This window comes from Siniperca chuatsi, linkage group LG10 (genome assembly GCF_020085105.1).
Source record: "Siniperca chuatsi isolate FFG_IHB_CAS linkage group LG10, ASM2008510v1, whole genome shotgun sequence".
Classification (NCBI taxonomy): domain Eukaryota; kingdom Metazoa; phylum Chordata; class Actinopteri; order Centrarchiformes; family Sinipercidae; genus Siniperca; species Siniperca chuatsi.
Window position 1 is genome coordinate 8,669,566 of NC_058051.1, and position 21,102 is coordinate 8,690,667.

The 21,102-nt window shown below is 43.7% G+C and overlaps 1 protein-coding gene across 3 annotated transcripts in view; it reads left to right on the plus strand.

Moving 5' to 3' along the window:
• LOC122882935 (LHFPL tetraspan subfamily member 4 protein-like) overlaps window positions 1-21,102 on the plus strand; it is a 60,323-nt gene that overhangs the window by 31,878 nt on the left and 7,343 nt on the right. For all 3 annotated transcript variants that reach the window (XM_044210911.1, XM_044210910.1, XM_044210909.1), the window contains one exon: window positions 11,722-11,958. In XM_044210911.1, coding sequence (XP_044066846.1) covers window positions 11,722-11,958 — 237 coding nt within the window. The remainder of the gene's footprint in view (window positions 1-11,721; window positions 11,959-21,102) is intronic.

Sequence of the window (21,102 nt, forward strand, 5' to 3'; positions counted from 1 at the left end):
TAATCAATACAATCTTAAAATCAATCCAAAAAAACAAACAAACAGGTGTGATGTGATCATACCTCTTGTTCCTGGTTAAAAGCCTAGCAGCTGAGTTCTGTACAGTTTGCAGTCGTTTCAAAGTTTTTTGATTGACAAGTGAACAGACTGTTTCAACGTATAGGCATGAGGAGATAAAAGAATGCATAACTAAAATTTTAAATAGATTTTTGCAATATTTCTGAGGTGATAAAAACATAATTGGACAAGGTTAGTGATATGTTGCTCAAAACATAAATTGCTATCAAACAGGACACCAAGATTTCTTGCAACAGGCTTGATATGTTGTGACAGGTTACCAGTAGATAGCAGTATTTGTTTAGTGATGTGTTGGGGCCCAGTAACAAGGATTTCAGTTTTATATGAGTTGAGCTGAAGAAAATTTATCGACATCCAGTTTATTATGTCAGACTGTTACAGTCCTGCAGAGAACTCTGCGTACTAAGGTCAGTGGACTTGACAGGGAGGTACAACTGTGTGTCATCCGTATAACACTGAAAGAAATCCCATCTCTGTGAATAACATCACCCATGGGGAGCATATATAAGGAGAACAGTATTGGTCCCAGAATTGAACTTTGAGGCACACCATAGTTGATATGAAGTTATTAATGCTGATACAGAATTTCCTATTGGACAAATATGATGATAACCATCTATCTAAAAGAAAGCCATGATCAATTATGTCAAAGGCAGCACTTAAGTCCAGCAGCACAAGAATTAAGCACATGCCTGCGTCTGCATTCATACCATATTCTCCATGTGGTTGCATGGCAGCGGTGTTTCCTTCTGTTATACACTGATAAATCTGTTAACAGAAGATTGGTAATAATCACTGTAAAATGCTTGCATTGACTGAATAGATAGCAAGCTCTACATTTTTACATAAAGAACATGTGCAAAATTGTTCCCCCCCACTTTATTTGATAGTGATAGTAGAGAGAGACAGGAAAGGCAGGGGAGAGAGAGAGGGGATGGCATGCAGCAAAGGGCCCGGGATGGATTCTAACCCAGGCTGCTGTGGTAAGGATTCAGCCTTGATACGTGGTACACACTCTACCAGGTGAGCTACTGGGGCACCCCCACTATGTAAAATTAATTAAAACATAAATATGTGCCTGCTGTTTATTGTAAAAGGATAAAACCAAGGCCTAGAAAGTGAGAGAGCCAAACCACAGCCACTTACTACAGTGAGATGAAAAAGAGCACAACAGTCTCTTTAGCATTCAGGGGCCAGATTTAAAATATATAGTGGTAAATGGACTATTACTATCATATTACTAATAAAGTATTGTCATCATCCAGTTTCACCAAAATCTGTGAATAAAATTAATATAATAACATAAATATATTTTTTGTACAGTAATCTGTGAGGCTCTGCCCCCAGAAACACTGAGGTGTCTATCATTTTTCAAACCTAATTCTTGTCTTATTTGTGGTCTGATGAATAGTAAATTCATCAAATTCAGTGCCCCATATCACTAGTTTCACCAAAATCAGTGAATACAGTTATAAAGTTGTGGTATTTTGTACACTAATCCAGTAGTCAGTGAGGCCCGGCTGCCTTCTCGCCTTTCTGTCACAAGCGGACTACGCACATGGGCAAAGCAACAGATGTTCAAACAAGTGACGTCCTAACTGAAGACCCACCTTGATGAGAGCACTGACAGATTACATTTTCATGTTGACCCCAAAAGAGCGTGGTGACATGTGAATGTAAATGCAAACAATGGCGCTAGGCGCTGTTATTCTTATTGCATTGCATATTGTCCACTGTACAACGGGTTACAACTTTGAACTTTAGAGGGAGGCACAATGCAAAGAATTTTTTTAAAATAGTATAATAGTAATTGTAGTGTTAATATTAATAAATGAGTTATAATAGGAATGACAGCTATAGGAAAAATAATGTCAGCATCAGTAACAGAGCCACTAACAACAACTGTAGTAGTAGTTGTCGAGCAGGAATACGGGGGCAGCAGGTGACCCACAACCACAGATCCAGACTCTGCAGCTCCGGAGGCAGAAATACCTAATGAAAGCGACAGAAGGAAAGAGGAGAGAAGCGAGAAAGCACAAAACTACAGGAGAGAGAAGATGTTGAGTTAGTAACATGCAGAAATGGGATAAAAATGCATACAAATGGAGAGGGAGAGAAGGAGAGCGGAAAGAGGCGCATCATGGGAAGTCTCCCGGCAGTCTAGACCTATAGCAGAATAACTAAGGGATGGTTCAAGCCAAGTCAGCCCTAACTATGAGCTTTATCAAAGAGGAAAGTCTTTAGCCTACTCTTAAATGTGGAGATGGTGTCTGCCTCCCGAACCCAAACTGTGACCTGATTCCACAGGAGAGGAGCTTGATAACTGAAGGCTCTGGCTCCCATTCTACTTTTGGAGACTCTAGGAACCACAAGTAACCCTGCATCCTGGGAGCACAGTGTTCTAGTCGGATAATATGGTATTATGAGATCTTTAAGATACAATGGTGCCAGACCATTAAGAGCTTTGTAGGTTAGGAGAAGGATTTTAAATTCTATTCTAAATTTTATAGGGAGCCAGTGCAGAGAAGCTAATATTGGAGAAATATGATCTCTTTTCCTAGTTTTTGTCAGTGCACGTGCCGCAGCATTCTGGATCAACTGGAGAGTCTTAAGGGACTTATTCGGGCAGCCGGATAATAAGGAAGTGCAGTAGTCCAGCCAAGAAGTAACAAATGCATGCACTAATTTTTCGGCATCATTTTGAGACAGGATGTGCCTGATTTTTGCAATATTACGTAGGTGAAAAAAGGCACTGCTTGAAGTTTGTTTCATGTGGGAGTTAAAGGATAAATCCTGATCAACGATAACTCCGAGGTTCCTTACGGTGCTGCTGGAGGCCAGGGCAATGCCATCTAGAGTAACTGTATCTTTAGATAATTTGTCTCGGAGGTGTGACCAAGTGCAATATCTTCAGTTTTGTCAGAGTTTAACATCAGAAAATTGCAGGTCATCCAGGTCTTTATGTCCTTAAGGCATGCCTGAAGTTTAGTTAACTGGTTAGTTTCATCTGGCTTGATCGATAGATATAATCGGGTATCATCTGCATAGCAATGAAAGTTTATGGAGTGTTTCCTAATAATATTGCCTAGAGGAAGCATATATAAGGTGAATAGAATCGGTCCAAGTACAGAACCTTGTGGAACTCCGTGACTAACTTTGGCGTGCACGGAGGACTCACCGTTAACATTTACAAACTGAGATTGATCTGATAGATAGGATTTAAACCAGCTTAGTGCAGCTCCTTTAATGCCGATTACATGTTCCAGTCTCTGTAATAGGATGTGAAGGTCAATGGTGTCGAACGCAGCACTAAGATCTAACAAGACAAGTACAGAGACAAGTCCATTGTCCGATGCAAATAAAAGATCATATTTTTCACCAGTGCTGTCTCTGTGCTATGATGCACTCTAAATCCTGACTGAAAATCCTCAAATAAACTATTGTTATTTAGAAAGTCACACAACTGATTGGCAACTGCTTTCTCAAGGATCTTAGAAAGAAAGGGAAGGTTAGATATAGGTCTATAGTTGGCTAAAACCCCAGGATCAAGAGTGGGCTTTTTTAGAAGTGGTTTAATTACAGCTACTTTAAAGGATTGTGGTACATAACTTGTTAATAAGGTCAGATTGTAAAGAAGTACTAATTAAGGGTAAACCGTCTTTAAGCAGCCTAAGAGACAGGTTGATGGCTTAGATGAAGATTCCACAATAGCATTATAATTTTCCACATATGTATGTGTTATTTGAGAAAAAGTGAACATGCAATAATCCAATTTATTTCCGTTTGGTGCTGACGTGCTGCGATAAGCGTATTGTGTCATTTCCAGTCACCGGTGTTTGTGTTTTACTAGTAGCGTATTTCTGCTGCTCTAGCTCATCACAGTTAATTTTGTTCGATTGTTCATTATAGTGACTATCTGCTATAAACTTACACTAGTTCTGCTCAAGCACTCATAGCTCTCCTTCTTTTAACGACTTTCTCGCTAATCCCACAGTTTACAAGCTATTCAGTTTTGCTAGCCACCGTTCTTTAGCTTAGCAGCTAGTGATGGCTTCTCTCTCTCCCTCTCACTCTCCTGCTCTCTCTTGCTCGGTGTGTCAAATGTTTAGCTATTCCTCTGCCTCCTTTAGTGATAATGGTACATGTAATAAATGTAGTTTATTTGTAGCATTGGAGGCGAGGCATAGTGAATTGGAAACGCGGTTCCGCACCATGGGAACTCAATCATTAGCTGCTGTAGTTAGCCAGCCCCCAGTAGCCGGTGTGGACTGACCAGAGGTAGCTCCTGTTAGCCGTCTCCCAGGCGACAAGGGAGGCTGGGTGACTGTCCAAAGGAAGCATAGCCCTAAGCAGAAGCCCACGGGTTCACTACCAACCTGTTCACGTTTCTAACAAGTTCTACCCACTCAGCGACACACCCGCTGAGAAACCAACTCTGATTATTGGCAGCTTTATTTTGAGAAACAAGATGTTAGCGACACCAGCGACCATAGTCAAATGTATTCCTGGGGCCAGAGCAGGCGACGTTGAATCCTATTTAAAACTGCTGGCTAAGGATATATGTAAAAATAGTAAGATTGTTATTCACGTCGGCGGTAACGACTCCCGATTAGGCCAATCGGAGGTCACTAAAGTTAATGTTGAGTCGGTGTGTACATATGCAAAGACAATGTTGGGCTCCGCAGTTTTCTCTGGGCCCCTGCCAAACCTGACCAGTGATGACATGTTAGTAGCCACATGTCTTCATTCCGCCGCTGGCTGTCGAGGTGGTGTCCAGCAAACGATGCTTTGTAGATAATTGGCATACTTTTTGGGGAAGACCTGGTCTGATTAGGAGAGACGGCATTCATCCCACTTTGGATGGAGCAGCTCTCATATCCAGAAATCTGGCCCAGTTAATTAGTGGACCTAAACCATGACAACCCAGAGTTGAGACCAGGAGGCAGAGTTGCAGTCCTACACGCTTCTCTGCGCTTCCAGAGCAGTTACCCACCCAAAACTCCTTAGTGACTGTCTCTGCCCCCCGACCACTTAAATGAATGAAATCTAAAGTTAACAGAAGAGTAGTTATAAATAAAAATCTAAACAAAAACGCTGAAATAGCACAACAAATAGGAGAATTAAATGTGGACATCAGATCTCTGTCATCTAAAGCTGTACGATTTAATCATTGAGTATCATATTGACTTATTTTGTCTTACTGAAACCTGGCTGGGTCATGAAGAATATGTTAGCCTAAATGAATGTACTCCGCCCAGTCATATTAATACTCATATTCCTCGAGGCACTGGCCGAGGAGGTGGAGTTGCAGCTATCTTCGACTCAAGCCCATTTATCAACCCTAAACCTAAACTAACTCATTCGAAAGCCTTGTTCTTAGTCTTTCACACCCAACCTGGTAAACACGACAGCCAATTCTATTTGTTATGGTGTACCGCGCTCCTGAGTTTTTATCAAGTATAAAACAGATAAAGTAATTATTGTAGGTGATTTCAATATTCATGTGGACGTTGAAAATAGTACTGCATTTATCTCATTATTAGATTTGATTGGCTTTTGTTAGAGTGTACATGAAGTCACTTACTGTTTGAACCACACCCCTGACCTTGTTCTGATATATGGCATTAAAATTGAACTTTTAATAGTCTTTCCACAGAATCCTTCTTTATCGGACCATTATTTAATAACTTTTGAACTGCTATTACTCGACTACACGCCATTAGGCAAAAACTCCTACTCTAGATGTCTATCTGATAGTGCTGTGGCTAGATTCAGGTAAGCCATCACATCTGCATTTAATTCAATGTTATGTCTCAATATAACAGAGGACTCCTATGTAAATCACAGCCCCTCCCAAATTGATCATCTAGTTGATAGTGCTGCAGGCTCGCTGAGAACGACACTCGATTCTATCGCTCCTCTAAAAAAGAAGATAATAAAACAAAGAAGGTTAGCTCCATGGTATAACCCCCAAACCCACAAATTAAAGCAAACATCACGAAAACTTGAAAGGAAATAGCGTTCCAACAACCTGGAAGAATCTTCTTTAGACTGCCAAGATAGTCTTAAAACAAACCGGAAGGCCCTCCGTACTGCCAGAGCGGCCTACTACTCATCATTAATAGAGGAAAATAAAAACAACCCCAGGTTTCTTTTCAGCACTGTAGCCAGGCTGACAGAGAATCATTGCTCTATTGAACCATGTATTCCTATAGCTCTCAGTAGTAACGACTTCATGCACTTATTTAATGATGAAATTTTAACTATTAGAGAAAAAATTCATCAAGTCCTGCCTTCAACCGGTGCCGACTTATCTTCAAACACAGGAACCTTGGAAACAGCTGTAGAGCCTGAAGTGTGTTTTGGCTGCTCTGCTCTTGTCAACCTTCTTCAGCTGACTTCAACGATTAATTCATCTAAGCCATCAACCTGTCTCTTAGACCCCATTCCAGCTAGGCTGCTTAAAGACGTTTTACCCTTAGTTAGCACCTCTTTACTGGATATGATCAATCTGTCTTTATAAACAGGCTATGTACCACAGTCCTTTAAAGAAGCTGTAATACCAACTATAGACCTATATCTAACCTTCCCTTTCTTTCTAAGATCCTTGAGAAAGCAGTCAGGATTTAGAGTGCATCATAGCACAGAGACAGCACTGGTGAAAATTACAAATGGCCTTTTAATTGCATCAGACAAGGGACTTGTCTCTGTAATTACTGTACTTGTCTTGTTAGATCTTAGTGCTGCGTTCGACACCATTGACCTTCACATCCTATTACAGATACTGGAGCATGTAGTTGGCATTAAAGGAACTGCACTGGTTTAAAGCTGGTTTAAATCCTATCTATCAGATCGATCTCAGTTTGTATATGTTAATGGTGAGTCCTCCGTGCACGCCAAAGTAGTCACAGAGTTCCACAAGGTTCTGTGCTTGGACCGATTCTATTCACCTTATATATGCTTCCTCTAGGCAATGTTATTAGGAAACACTCCATAAACTTTCATTGTTATGCGGATGATACCCGATTATATCTATCGATCAAGCCAGATGAAACTAACCATTTAACTAAACTTCAAGCATGCCTTAAGGACATAAAGACCTGGATGACCTGCAACTTTCTGATGTTAAACTCAGACAAAACTGAAGTTATTGTACTTGGCCCCAAACACCTCTGAGACACATTATCTAAATTATGTGAAAAAGTGTTTGCCCCCTTCCTGATTTCTTATTGTTTTGCATGTTTGTCACACTTAAATGTTTTAGATCATCAAACAAATTTAAATATTAGTCAAAGATAACATAAGTAAACACAAAATGCTGTTTTTAAATGAAGGTTGTTATTATTAAGGGAAAACAAAATCCAAACCTTCATGGCTGTGTGTGAAATAGTGATTGATCCTAAACCTAATAACTGGTTGGGCCACCCTTAGCAGCAACAACTGCTATCAAGCGTTTGTGATAACTTGCAATGAGTCTTTTACAGCGCTGTGGAGGAAATTTTGCCCACTCATCATTGCAGAATTGTTGTAATTCAGCCACATTGGAGGGTTTTCGAGCATGAACTGCCTTTTTAAGGTCATGCCACAGCATCTCAATAGGATTCAGCTCAGGACTTTGACTAGGCCACTCCAAAGTCTTCATTTTGTTCTTTTTGGTGGCCTTGGAAGAGGAAATAGCCACACTCCTCCGAAAAGGAGCCATATTGGCAGCCCCCCACTCGGAGGCTTCTCGGGGTTTAGGCTTACAAAGTGAGGGGGTTGCTGAATAGGGGAGTTGCAGAATAATCTGATTCTGTAGAATGAGTGAGCTATGAACAACTTTTTGGCTCATTGCCAGGGGTTGGCAAGCTAATCGGCTGTCACTGTTAGGACGGACTGTACCTCCTCTGGTGAGTAGAAACTCTGGCATAGAGTGTGTCATAACCATCCAAGGTAGACTTACCACGAGCTATGAGATTGTGAAATGATAGCATATGCTCCTGTAGAAGCCACCAGTCTATATGAAATCAACATTATTATTAACTATATAAATACTATAATAATGACAAAGGTTAAATGCAATAAGAAGCACACTACTATTGTTAGGTAGGAAGTTTTTGGATTTGCAATGGTTTATGGACTGTACTTGTATAGCGCCTTTGTAGTCTTACGACTACTCAAAACGCTTCACACTACATATCACATTCACCCCATTCACACACATTAATACATAGATGGCAGATGCTAACTGACATCAGTCCAAAGAAACTAATTAATCACACACACTCACACACCAAAGGCACGAACCTCGGGCCGACACAACTGGCTTAGTGGTAGAGTGGGTCGTTCACCAATCGGAAGGTCGGTGGTGCTTCCCCCAGCCCACATGTTGAAGTGTCCTTGGGCAAGACACTGAACCCCAAATTGCTCCCGAGAGCTGCGCCTTCGGTGTGTGAATGATTAGTTACTTTGATGATGAATGGGGTGAATGTGATAGGTAGTTGCAGCGCTTTGAGTAGAAGAAAGGCGCTATATGAGTACAGTCCATTTAACAGATTGTAATTTAGTTTACAGCTCAAAAAACATGTATGTCATTACCAGCAGACTGTTCACACTGAAGTACTCAAGCAATAAGTCTTCTCTGCATCACATTACTTTATCGATCACATTACCTGCCCCAGCAACTGTTCAATGAAAATTGTCACAAGTCAACTAACCTCTTCCACTAAATTTAATATTTTCCAGTATATTTTTAAGGTAAATCAAAATGATTAAATATTAGTGTTAAATATATTTTTTTTACAGTACTGAACTCCTGCATTTTTCCTCTTAACTGTCTGGGTCTTGAGTAGCTTCTGTTTCATATTCACTCTCCATCCATAATTATTTTACCGCCATTGCACAGTCTGAAGAGATTCGATGCATTTTGGGGCAGTTGAGTATGTCCAGTAAGCTCACGTTGCATACTCATAAATTTCTTGCTAATACATCCGGGTATTTCTCGCATACACAAAATCTACATACTATGCAGTTGGAACGCACTCAATTTTACGTCATACTTAGTATGTTAGTATGCGATTTTGAACACAGCCATAGAAATCCCCTGATCTGAGTGGTGACGCAGGGGCATGCATGCTTAAAAGCGTCGATCGCCACAAGTACTAAAGGTCAATTTCACCTTTAATGCTATAGTATTGTAAAATAACTAGATGTACCTCATGTTTCTGGATCCCACTTATTGTTCATTGTGGAAAGATGGTGGAGCATGTGCGAGTGGGGTGAAAGGGTCGGGTAAAGAAGCAGCAATGATGCATTTGGTGGCTGGATGTGAAGGGGCCCTGCACAAGTCGCAAACCAGGGAAGAGCGTGCCGCAAAGGGTCAAATCCAAGATGATGGAAAGATAGTCGTCCAGCTCAGCCGTACGGTCAGGGAAGACAGGACAAATGGTGTCGCCATACAGGGAAAAGGCGAAGGCGAATTCTACTGCCCTGAGTTCTCTGGAATGTGAAGGTGAGGGGGGTCTGAGCTGGGTCACACTGCGTGGTGCTGAGAGCTCCCTACGACTGGCAGTAGGCAAGCAGATGGCTGGAACAGAGATAGCGCAAGAAGAAATGGAGTGGTTCCAGAAGATGGAGCGCCATCGCTTGTTGCAGCTGTGGCTGTATGAACGGTAGTGCTGGGATCAAAGTAGGGCAGGTTTGGTTTTTAGCAAAATATCAAAGATATTAATATTAAAAAAGTATTAATATCAAAATTGTTAATATGGATTAATAATTACGGGGCACCACCCTGGGATTAGGGAACAATAACCAAACATGAACAACAGACTCAAAATGTGGTTATCCACAGATATTCAATGGACAGCGAAGGGAGAATCCGAGCACTGACCATCACAACCAGCTGTTAATGCAACGCCTACACAAAATAACCACAGTCAACTGCTCTTTAAAAGTGCAATAGAATTTATTTACTGATTACTAATCAATAACTTCAGCCAACAAACCACTATCATCTATTCTAAAGACAATAAGCATACAACAATCAGCAAGCATGTACAGTGTGGGCTTGTGTGCGTGGGTGTGTGTGTGTGTGAGTAGGTGTATGTGCATGGGACAATAGAGAGGGGAAGCAAGAAAGATGGCGGATGTGACAACGTGGGTGGTTGTCACACACAGATCCAAAATGGAGGACACGCTCTTTTGTCCTCAAGACAAATGGAGTGTAGCTAGTTATGCTACCACGCTATTTGGGTTGTTTGAGATGTGTGTATATATGTGTATATGTATGTGTAACTATGTGTGGGTCCTGGACCTGAGGGGGTTTGGCACCATTTTTCCTAGTCCAGGCCTTTTGTTACACATACAGGCCTCTGCCTTAGTTCACCACACATGGGTGAGGCCCAACAGCCGCATTAGTGGTGGTTGCTGCAAGAGAAAAAGAACCTTAGTTATAATAATTTCATAAAACATGGTGTGTCTTAGGCCTTGTTCAGACTGCCAGCCCAAATCTGTTTTATGGCATATCCAGATTGTATCCAGATTGATTTTAGAAAGTCTGGACAGCCAAAAACCACATGAAATGAGATTTTTGCAAATTGGATCCAAGCCACATTTGGAGGTGGTTTGAAATGCAATTCCAATCTAAAGATGAGTCTCAGTCCTGACACTCTGGCCGCTCAAATAGGATTTCAAAGTGTCTTTTGTGTCACTCGCAACGCAACACACAACAACAATGTCAAATCTGGAGTGATAGAAGTGCATCACAGCGGCTCATGGATGCTCTTATAATAGATCCATGGAGCAGCTGAGCAGAATCCATGCCGCGTGCTGTCAAGTCGTGGTGCAGAACTCTGTTGCACCAGACAAACTCGGCGATGGAGGAGTTCTTGACAGCGCGATTGTTTGGAAGGCCAGATGATGGATCTCCATAGCAAACGTAGTTACTGATGCCTATGTCGTTACCACAGCAACCCATGCAGATAGGTTGGTGATGTCTGGACACACAAATCCGACCTGATTACTGGCAAATAACAATGCGGACAGTCTGCTTTAAAGATCTGATTTGAGAAACAAATCTGATTTGCTTGCAGTCTGAACAAAGCCTTGGTAGCCTACAGGACAAAGATCTCTCTTTTACAAAGAAGTAACTGCACTATCACTATCAAAGGACATGAAGAAAAAGCTGGACTCTGTATGAGTTCAAAAGTCTCTCTGCTCTATTTGGTATCCTTTGGTGTAAAGTAGACCAACCAATGTTGAACATTCACTTGCTCTGTGCAGATACTGGTGTCATTTTACAGGTCTTCTCTGTGTTGAAGTTGAAAAATGATTTTGAAAACTGATGGCCTCTGCAATTTTGAGGCCGTCAGTATGCTACATGCAAGCTAAATTTTATTGCTGTTACTACATGAAAATCCAGCAACAAAATTTTCTCCTCCTTGTTACTTCTATCTTTTTCCCACCTCAACTTTTCATCTTTTCCTTCTGTTGTTTAGAATCTCTCACTTGTACCCTTTTTCTTTGTCCTCACCCTTACTCCTCACATCATCCTTCCTCTCCCATGTACTCTCCTCTCTATCCCTTTGTCCTCTAATCTCTGTCTTTATACCCCACATATCCCACTCCCCAATTTCAATTCTCACTTTAACCCTGCTTCTCCTGCAGGAGTGTGCCTAGTGCTGGGTTGCATGATCTTCCCCGATGGATGGGACGCCGAGGTGATCCGTGACATGTGTGGGGAGCAGACGGGGAAATACTCCCTGGGTGACTGCTCTGTACGCTGGGCCTATATGCTGGCCATCATGGGCATTCTGGACGCCCTCATCCTCTCCTTCCTGGCCTTTGTCCTGGGCAACCGGCAGACAGACTTCTATCTTGATGATTTGCAGACAGACAACAAAGGTAAATAAAGGAATAATGAAACACAATGCTCAAAAACTAGTAATGGCCTAAATATGACAGTTTTACTTACCCTCTCATTTATGGAATCAGTTCAATTATTTTCTGATGTTTATGTTTGGTTTGGTCTGCCCTTTCTTGTTCCATTGATACTGTGTTTTTAAACTGTTGTGTGTTGATATTTTTAGTATTATTTTCTGTGGACCCCATGAAGACTAGCAACCATTTTATGAAAGATAATGGTGATCCAAACAACAATAAAGAATGGACAATATGATGGTTAGACTGATTTGTCCAATATTTTGGCCATTTACAAGAAATTGAAAATGATTTATTTTTGTGCAGTTAACCCTTTACTAAGCTAACTACTGTTGCTACGCCTGACAAGCTTTCCATTCTTGCATCATATATGCAGTTTACAATAATTGTGGCAGATTTACCATGCAAAATTTGTAGTAATTTGTGAAAAAAATGGGTCTTTGATTGGTCACTGGCAGATTTTATCAGCTGTAGGTAGCTAGCTGGATTATTGACACTAACACTATGAGTTGGCTGAAAACTTCATCTCTAGTGGACTTTTTAATAGTTTCAGCTTAAACCTTTTAAAACAAGAACACTGCAAAATGATCTTAAATATGCACTTGATGGCAACATACATGATACAATTCTAAAAGAATGAGGATAAAGCCTTATGTCCCAGGTAAAAAGTCAGCATTCTCACCAGCTGATGATCCAAGAAGAACACATGAAAATAAGGAGCAGCATTGTTCTTGCACTTCAGGGTAGAACAATGTCATTTCATTCTAACTAACAAGCAACACAAAGGTTAGATTTATGCTTTATTGTTAGTATCGACAAACAGCATGTTCCACTTATACAAGAGAGAAGGCTTTGAGGATGAGGACTAATGACGAGGTTGGGAAACAACTCTATCTCAGGTCTCAGTTTGGCTGGGGTGGCTGGAGTGTAAATTCCTCCAAATCAGAATCAGAATCAGAATCAGAAATACTTTATTGATCCCCGTAGGGAAACTCTTTGTTACAGTAGCTCGTCTTTACGTCAGTGCACACCGGAGAAAGTACTAGAAAAAAATAAACACTATAAAACAGGTCAGAAATAAATTAAGTATCCTGTCGGTATAAGTATAAGATAAACTAAGTGTCAAGTACCAAGTGGGTTTACTGGTTGGTGATGCAAGTACAGTCTAGAATACAATGTAACTCCTTATGTAATAAATAATATTAATAAGCGGAGGTGCATGTACTGTCGAAGAGTAATTGAGGTATATAGTTTCAGTAGCAATAAATAAGATAAAAACTAACAAGGGGAAAACTAATATTGCACGGAAGTATTACACAGAATATTGCACACTTATTATTAATTATGGCGGAGATGTAATGCTCAATGTCCAGTTTAGTGACCTAGGGTCAAACAGACTAACCCTTAGAGGGAGGAGTTAAATAGTTTGATGGCCACAGGCAGGAATGACTTCCTGTGGCGCTCTGTGGTGCTTTTTGGTGGGATGAGTCTTCCGCTGAAGGTGCTCCTTTGCTTGACGTCATGGAGCGGGTGGGAGGCACTGTCCAAGATGGCATGTAGTTTGGCCAGCATCCTCCTCTCTGACACCACTGCCAGAGAGTCCAGCTCCACCCCCACAATGTCACTGGCCTTGCGGATCAGTTTATTGAGTCTGTTGGCGTCCGCTACCTTTAGCCTGCTGCCCCAGCATGCAACAGCATACAGGATGGCACTGGCCACCACAGACTCATAGAACATCTTCAGCATCGTCCAGCAGATGTTGAAGGACCTCAGCCTCCTCAGAAAATAGAGGCGGCTCTGGCCCTTCCTATAAACAGCCTGAGTGTTCTTGGTCCAGTCCAGTTTGTTGTCTAAGTGTACTCCCAGGTGTGAGCAGAACCATCTGCAGCTCAATGTGATGGGGTCAGTGTGGGGTCAGTGTGGACATTGTGGAAAGTCTAGCTCCTCCACAATGTCCACACTGACCCCCTGGATGGAAACCGGGGTCACTGGTGCCTTGGCCCTCCGTAGATCCACAACCAGCTCCTTTGACTTTGTCGCATTGAGCTGCAGATGGTTCTGCTCACACCATGAAACAAAGTTCCCCACCACAGCCCTGTACTCAGACTCCTCACCACCACTGATACATCCCACCACAGCAGAGTCATCACAAAACTTCTGAAGGTGGCAGGACTCTGTGTGGTAGCTGAAGTCTGTGGTGTAGATGGTGAAGAGGAAGGGAGAGAGGACAGTTCCCTGAGGGGCCCCAGTGTTGCTGACCACGCTGTCTGACACACAGTGCTGCAGGCGCACGTGCTGTGGTCTGCCAGTCAGGTAGTCCACAATCCAGGACACAAGGGGGGCATCCACCTGCATCGCTGCCAGCTTCTCCCCCAGCAGGGCAGGCCGGATGGTGTTGAAAGCACTGGAGAAGTCAAAAAACATGATCCTCACCCGTGCTTGCCGGCCTGTCCAGGTGGGTGTGGATGCGGTTAAGCAGGTAGATGATGGCGTCCTCAACTCCCAGCCGGGGCTGGTAGGCGAACTGAAGGGGATCCAGGAGGGGTCTGACCATGGGCCGCAGCTGTTCCAGCACTAGTCTCTCCAGGGTCTTCATTATGTGGGAGGTCAGTGCCACCGGTCTGTAGTCCTTGGAGCCACTGGGGCGTGGCGTCTTCGGCACAGGAACGAGGCAAGATGTCTTCCACAGAACGGGGACCCTTTGAAGACTCAGGCTCAGGTTGAAGACATGCTGAAGGACTCCACAAAGCTGGGGGGCACAGGCTTTTAGCACCCCGGGGCTAATGCCATCGGGGCCTGCAGCCTTGTTTGAGTGGAGCCTCATCAGCTGTCCTCTCACCTGGTCAGCAGTCAGGCACACAGCAGAAGTTACAGGTGGAGGAGGGGGGGAGTCGTCGGTCTGGAGAGGGCCGTTAGCCTGATGGGGAGGGGGGAGCAGAGTACTCAGAGGAGCTTGAGGGCCGACAGCAGCTGAGTTAGAGGGGGGATGAGCAGGAGCCGGTGTGTCGAATCTGTTAAAGAACAGATTCAGTTCGTTGGCCCTGTCCAAGTTGCCTTCAGCTCCTCTGCTGCCAGTCGGTCTGAAGCCAGTGATGGTCTTCATGCTGCTCCAGACCTCCCTCATATTGTTCTGCTGGAGTTTCCTCTCCAGCTTCCTCCTGTACTTCTCCTTGGCTTCCCTGATTTTCACCTTCAGGTCAGCCTGGATTGCCCTCACCTCCTCCCTATCACCATCCGTAAAGGCCCTCCTCTTGGCATTCAGAATGTCCTTGATGTCCTTTGTTACCCAGGGTTTGTTATTTGGATAACAATGGACCATCTTGGTTGGGACATTGCAGTCCACACAGAAGTTAATGTAGCCAGTGATGCACTCAGTGAGCCCGTCAATGTCCTCTCCATGAGGCTCACAGAGTGCATCCCAGTTTGTCACCTCAAAACATTCCTGCAGTGTCTCATAGGCCTCCCCTAACCATCTCCTCACTGCCCTTGTGGTCACAGGCTGCCTTTTAACCAGAGGCACATAGCAGGATTTGAGGTGAACCAGGTTGTGGTCTGACCTACCCAGAGGGGGGAGGGGGGGAAGAGCTGTATGCATCCTTAACGTTAGCATACATCAGGTCCAGTGTCCTCTCCTCTCTAGTAGGAGAAAGAAAGAGCCACTAACATTACCATAAACTCTGATATAATGCTCGTAACAAATTGGCTTTGTCAGTCCTGAACTTGCTTGCTTTTTGTAACGTAACTTAACCTCAAATAATAATGTAGTTAGCTAATGATATGCTGCTTAGCTTTGGGCATAGTGCTAGGATAGTGATTGACTGTGTCACTCACACTATTGCAGAACTATTAAATTAACTGCATTTGTGGAAATATATCGAGAGAGAAAGGAGATGATGTGAGATCGCATAGCCACGACAGTGAGATTTGAAATCCAACATGGCGTCTCCCGGCTGATAGATTAGATTCTACACTTCTGCTAAACTTCAACTTAAAGATATACATGTTTTTTTGGAAACCAGCTGAATACAAATAAACATAGGACAACTCTGAAATTGTGTGAACAATGACAAAATGGTAAACGAACATCTCCTGTGGTTGATAAAGTTTACATTGTCGTATGGCGAGGTGCTATAGGCAGGTGTATGTGGACCCAAAAGCAGATGACAAGGAAGCGGAAGGAGCTGGATGACTACCGTGTTTATTGTTGGGTGGAATGTAGGCAAGAACAGGCAGAGGTGAGCAGACAGGTAATGAGCAGACAAAATCCAAAATCCAAACAAGACAGGAGAACAAAGAATCCAAGATAACACAATCACAGGGCTTAGCAAGGAACAACACCATGTGTACAACAATGATCCGACACAGAACAAAGAAAAGACCCAGACTAAATACCCAAGGGGAGGTGAGACAACGAGACACAGGTGCAAACAATCAAGGGAGGACCAACAATCAAAACTGGAGGGAAAACACAGACAGGAAGTAAAAACACAAGACACACAAGGGAAGAAGACTACTATAAAATAAAACAGGAAGTGATGTGAACACCAAAACTACCACAGTACCCCCCTCTCAAGGGACGGCTCCCAGACGTCCCAAACAAAACAAGTCAAAAACGTTCCCTTCTGAAACAAGTTCACAACAGTCCAAATCAAGCCGGGTGGGTGGAGGGGGCCCGGGAGCTGGACAGGTGCGGAGGTGGGGACCTCGGGCGGACGGCCCGGGGGCTGGACAGGTGCGGAGCTGGGGACCTCGGCCGGACGGCCCGGGGGCCGGCGACGAACACGGAGCCCTTCTGGAGGCCGGCGGCGAACCCGGAGCCCTTCTGGAGGCCGGCCGGCGGCGAACCCGGAGCCCTTCTGGAGGCCGGCGGCGAACCCGGAGAGTCACTGGAGGCCGGCGGCGAACCCGGAGCCCTTCTGGAGGCCGGCGGCGAACCCGGAGCCCTTCTGGAGGCCGGCGACTGACACTGACCCTTTCTGGAGGCCTGACCATCCACTCAGGGACCAATGGCGGTACAGCGGGGCCGGGGACTGGCAATGAGACGTCAGGATGGGGAGCCGGCGACGGCGGGACATCAAGACAGGGTGGTGAGGTGGCTGGATCTGGAGCCGGCGGCTGGGCCTCGGGACAGGGGGCCGGCGGCTGGGCCTCGGGACAGGGGGCCGGCGGCTGGATGGCTGGACATGGAGCCGGCTCTGGACCAAGGGGCTGCTGCGATCCAGCAGGGACTGGAGCAAGGGGCTGCTGCGACCCAGCAGGGACTGGAACCGGCGTGGCAGCAGGACATGGCACTGGCAACTGGACCTCCGGACATGGTGCTGTCTTCGGAACCTCAGGCCTGGGAGTAAGGAGCTGCTGCGATCCAGCCGGGAAACGAGTCGGCTGCGATCCAGCAGAGAGTTCAAGGAACTGCTGCGATCCAGCCGGGAAACGAGTCGGCTGCTATCCAACAGAGAGTTCAGGGAACTGCTGCGATCCAGCCGGGAAAGAAGTTGACTGCGATCCAGCAGGGGGTCCAGGGGGCTGCTGAGGTCCGACGGAGAGTCCAGGGTGCGGCTGATATCCAGCGGCAGCGACGACATGGTGCGGCTGCGATCCAGCACTGACAGGGAGCGAAGGCTGCTGCGATCCAGCGGCGGAGGCGAGGACAGGGTGTGGCTGCGATCCAGCGGCGGAGGAAAGGACAGGGTGCGGCTGCGATCCAGCAGCGGAGGAGAGGACAGGGTGCGGCTGCGATCCAGCGGCGAAGGAAAGGACAGGGTGTGATGGCTGCTGCCATCCAGCAGAGAAAGGGAGGAATGGCTGGAGCCATCCAGCAGAGACAGGGAGGAATGGCTCCTGCCATCCAGCAGAGACAGGGAGTGGTGGAGAGTGACCGGAATCTGTAGGCGAGGTGGTGCCGGCTGTTGAGAGCTGGGTGGTGAGTCGGGAGACCTGCTGGGTTAGCTGTGTGATTTGGGAAACCATGGCCTTTCTGCTGTCTGCCAGAGTCTGGAGTAACTGTTCGTGCTGACCTAGCAGAACCTCTCTATTAGCCAGTGCTAAGTGGTAGGGTGCTACCTCCGGGTCTTTACCTGCTGGGTCCATGTTTGGTCGGATCATTCTGTCGTATGGCGAGGTGCTATAGGCAGGTGTATGTGGACCCAAAAGCAGATGACAAGGAAGCGGAAGGAGCTGGATGACTACCGTGTTTATTGTTGGGTGGAATGTAGGCAAGAACAGGCAGAGGTGAGCAGACAGGTAATGAGCAGACAAAATCCAAAAATCCAAAATCCAGGAGAACAAAGAATCCAAGATAACACAATCACAGGGCTTAGCAAGGAACAACACCATGTGTACAACAATGATCCGACACAGAACAAAGAAAAGACCCAGACTAAATACCCAAGGGGAGGTGAGACAACGAGACACAGGTGCAAACAATCAAGGGAGGACCAACAATCAAAACTGGAGGGAAAACACAGACAGGAAGTAAAAACACAAGACACACAAGGGAAGAAGACTGCTATAAAATAAAACAGGAAGTGATAACACCAAAACTACCACATACATTGAAGGACAACTATTCCGAAACTCCACCACCACACCCTGGCTCTTCTGAATGGATAAAGACTAACAAAAAAACAACAATATAAAGCTAAAATAAATAAATTTAAATCTCGCCATGTGGACAATGTTAACATTGTTCTACCTAAATGACCTTAACGCTTATAATACACACTAACACTCTCATTCTCCTAGTTTCTTTTCTTTCTTTTTTCTCTCTCTCCCCCCTCCCCTCTTTCTTTCTATCCTTCTATGCACGCACGCACACACACACACATACACACAGACACACACTACACTACACTACCTCTTTCATGCTGTGTATTTACAGTATGTTGATGCACCTGTTTGTTGTTGTAGATTTTTTGTTTGTTTGTTTTGTTTAGCTGTTGTTTTTGTTTTGTTTTTGTTTTTTTGCATACAGACCGTTGAATCACCCACTCCATTAGAATAGTAGGACACATGATTATAAATTTAGGTACTGCACTAAACAGTGTCATTTCTCTGAAGTGGAGGTTCATCCCTAAAGGAAAATGGATCTTTAAAATTACTCATAATATCAACACACAAGTTCATTAGTTGGAACATTCAGGGCATTGGCTCACCGGCAAAGCATACCAAAGATCATCTCATCCGAATGAAACCCAGCTTCTGCCATCTGCAACATGCAAGAGATCTCACTGCATCAGAACATCTAAAACTCAGAACTAAATGGACAAACCATATATTTTGTGCATCATATAATTTTATAAAAAGAGCCGCTTTGTTATTATTAATGGACTCATTAGGAATGTGAAAATAACAATAGCCAACATTTATGGGCCCATTGATGACAATCCTGATTTCTTTCACACAGTCTTCTCGCACAGTCCTCAACCCAACCCTAGACAGATCAAACACTGGAAATAACTACAGGACATGCACTCTTGTGACATAATAAAATACTACATGAAGGATTTGGGTCTTGGTGATTGTTGGCAATCAAAAAATCCATCAAACAGACAATACTCCTACTACTTCCTAGTCAGTAACTCTGTTATATCGCAAATCAGCAACCCCTAAATTCATCTAGTAATTATCTCAGACCATGGACCAATCAGCTTTGACCTAGTACATGAAAAAGACCCAACACCTCAGTCCTAACAGACAAAGATTTTAGCAATTTTTTTTTAGACATCCTTCATTGAATTGAATGACTCTAAAGAAACATCACCAATCAATACAACAAGAACTTGACCTCAAACTTAAACATATGAACTCCAAACCTTCCGAATCCCCCACTGAATGAAATACAGATAATTAAGTTTCAGCTTATAAAAATGATACATAAAAAAATCCCAATTTCTCATGCAAAGAGCAAGTCTGAATTTTTTGACACAATGACAAAACAGGTAAATGTCTCACCAACCAGCTTAAAAGAAACAAGGAAAAAACATTGATAACAGCAATCAAAGATATACATGGAAACCTAAATCTTAACCCAAATAACACAAACCAGATCTTCCATTATTACTATAAGGATCTCTACCACTCTGACAATTAATGCAGCACCTCAAGCATCCACTCATTTCTTGACAACATCGAACTCCCTAAACTATCTATAGAACAGGCCAACACAATGGACCAACCCATAACTCCAGAAGAACTCAAGAAAACTCTCCCCATGCCTAATAATAAATCACCTAGTTCAGATGGATATCCCATAGAGTTCTATAAACAATTTTGGTACCTCATATCTCCACTGTTTTTCAGAATGGTTAATGAAATCAAATCATCAGGAAATATACCACCACACATGAACACTGCTCTCATTTCAGTCCTGCTCAAACCCAACAAAGACCCAACACTCACCTCCAGCTACAGACCAATAAGCCCAATCAACTGGATTATCAAAATATAGTAAAGCACTAGCCAACAGATTGGAATCATTCATATCTTGTATAATCCACCCAGACCAAACAGGTTTTATAAAGGGCAAACATTCATCCTCCAACATATGATGTCTATTCAGTTTAATCAACAGATCCCAAAGAAACCACTTAAACACCGTTATCACATCACTGGATGTTGAAAAAGCTTTTGATAAAGTGAAATTGACATACTTCTTTCACATTCTTCAGAGATTTGTTTTTGGAGAGTCGTTCATTCAGTGGATCACTCTATAATTCACCTTCTGCATCTTTCATTACTTATAATTTTACCTCCCAACATTTTATACTTTGGAGAGGCACAAGACAAGGATGTCCACTCTCTCCGTCACTTTTTGCAGTCTTCACTTAACCTCTCGCAGCATCCATTCGGCAAAACAATAATATTACAGGCATACAAACAAAACACTTCCACCACAAGATCAGCTTATATGCAAACGACATACTTTTATATCTAACAAAACCAACATCCCTTATAGAAATCTCAAATCTTATCTCCAGTTTCTCAAAAAGTTCAGACTATTCTATAAACTGGTCAAAATCAACAATTATGTCACTCTGTGGGGAAGGCTGGAAGGCTGCCATGAAAAAAACTACATTTCACAACAGGTAATATCTTGGTATCAATGTCTCC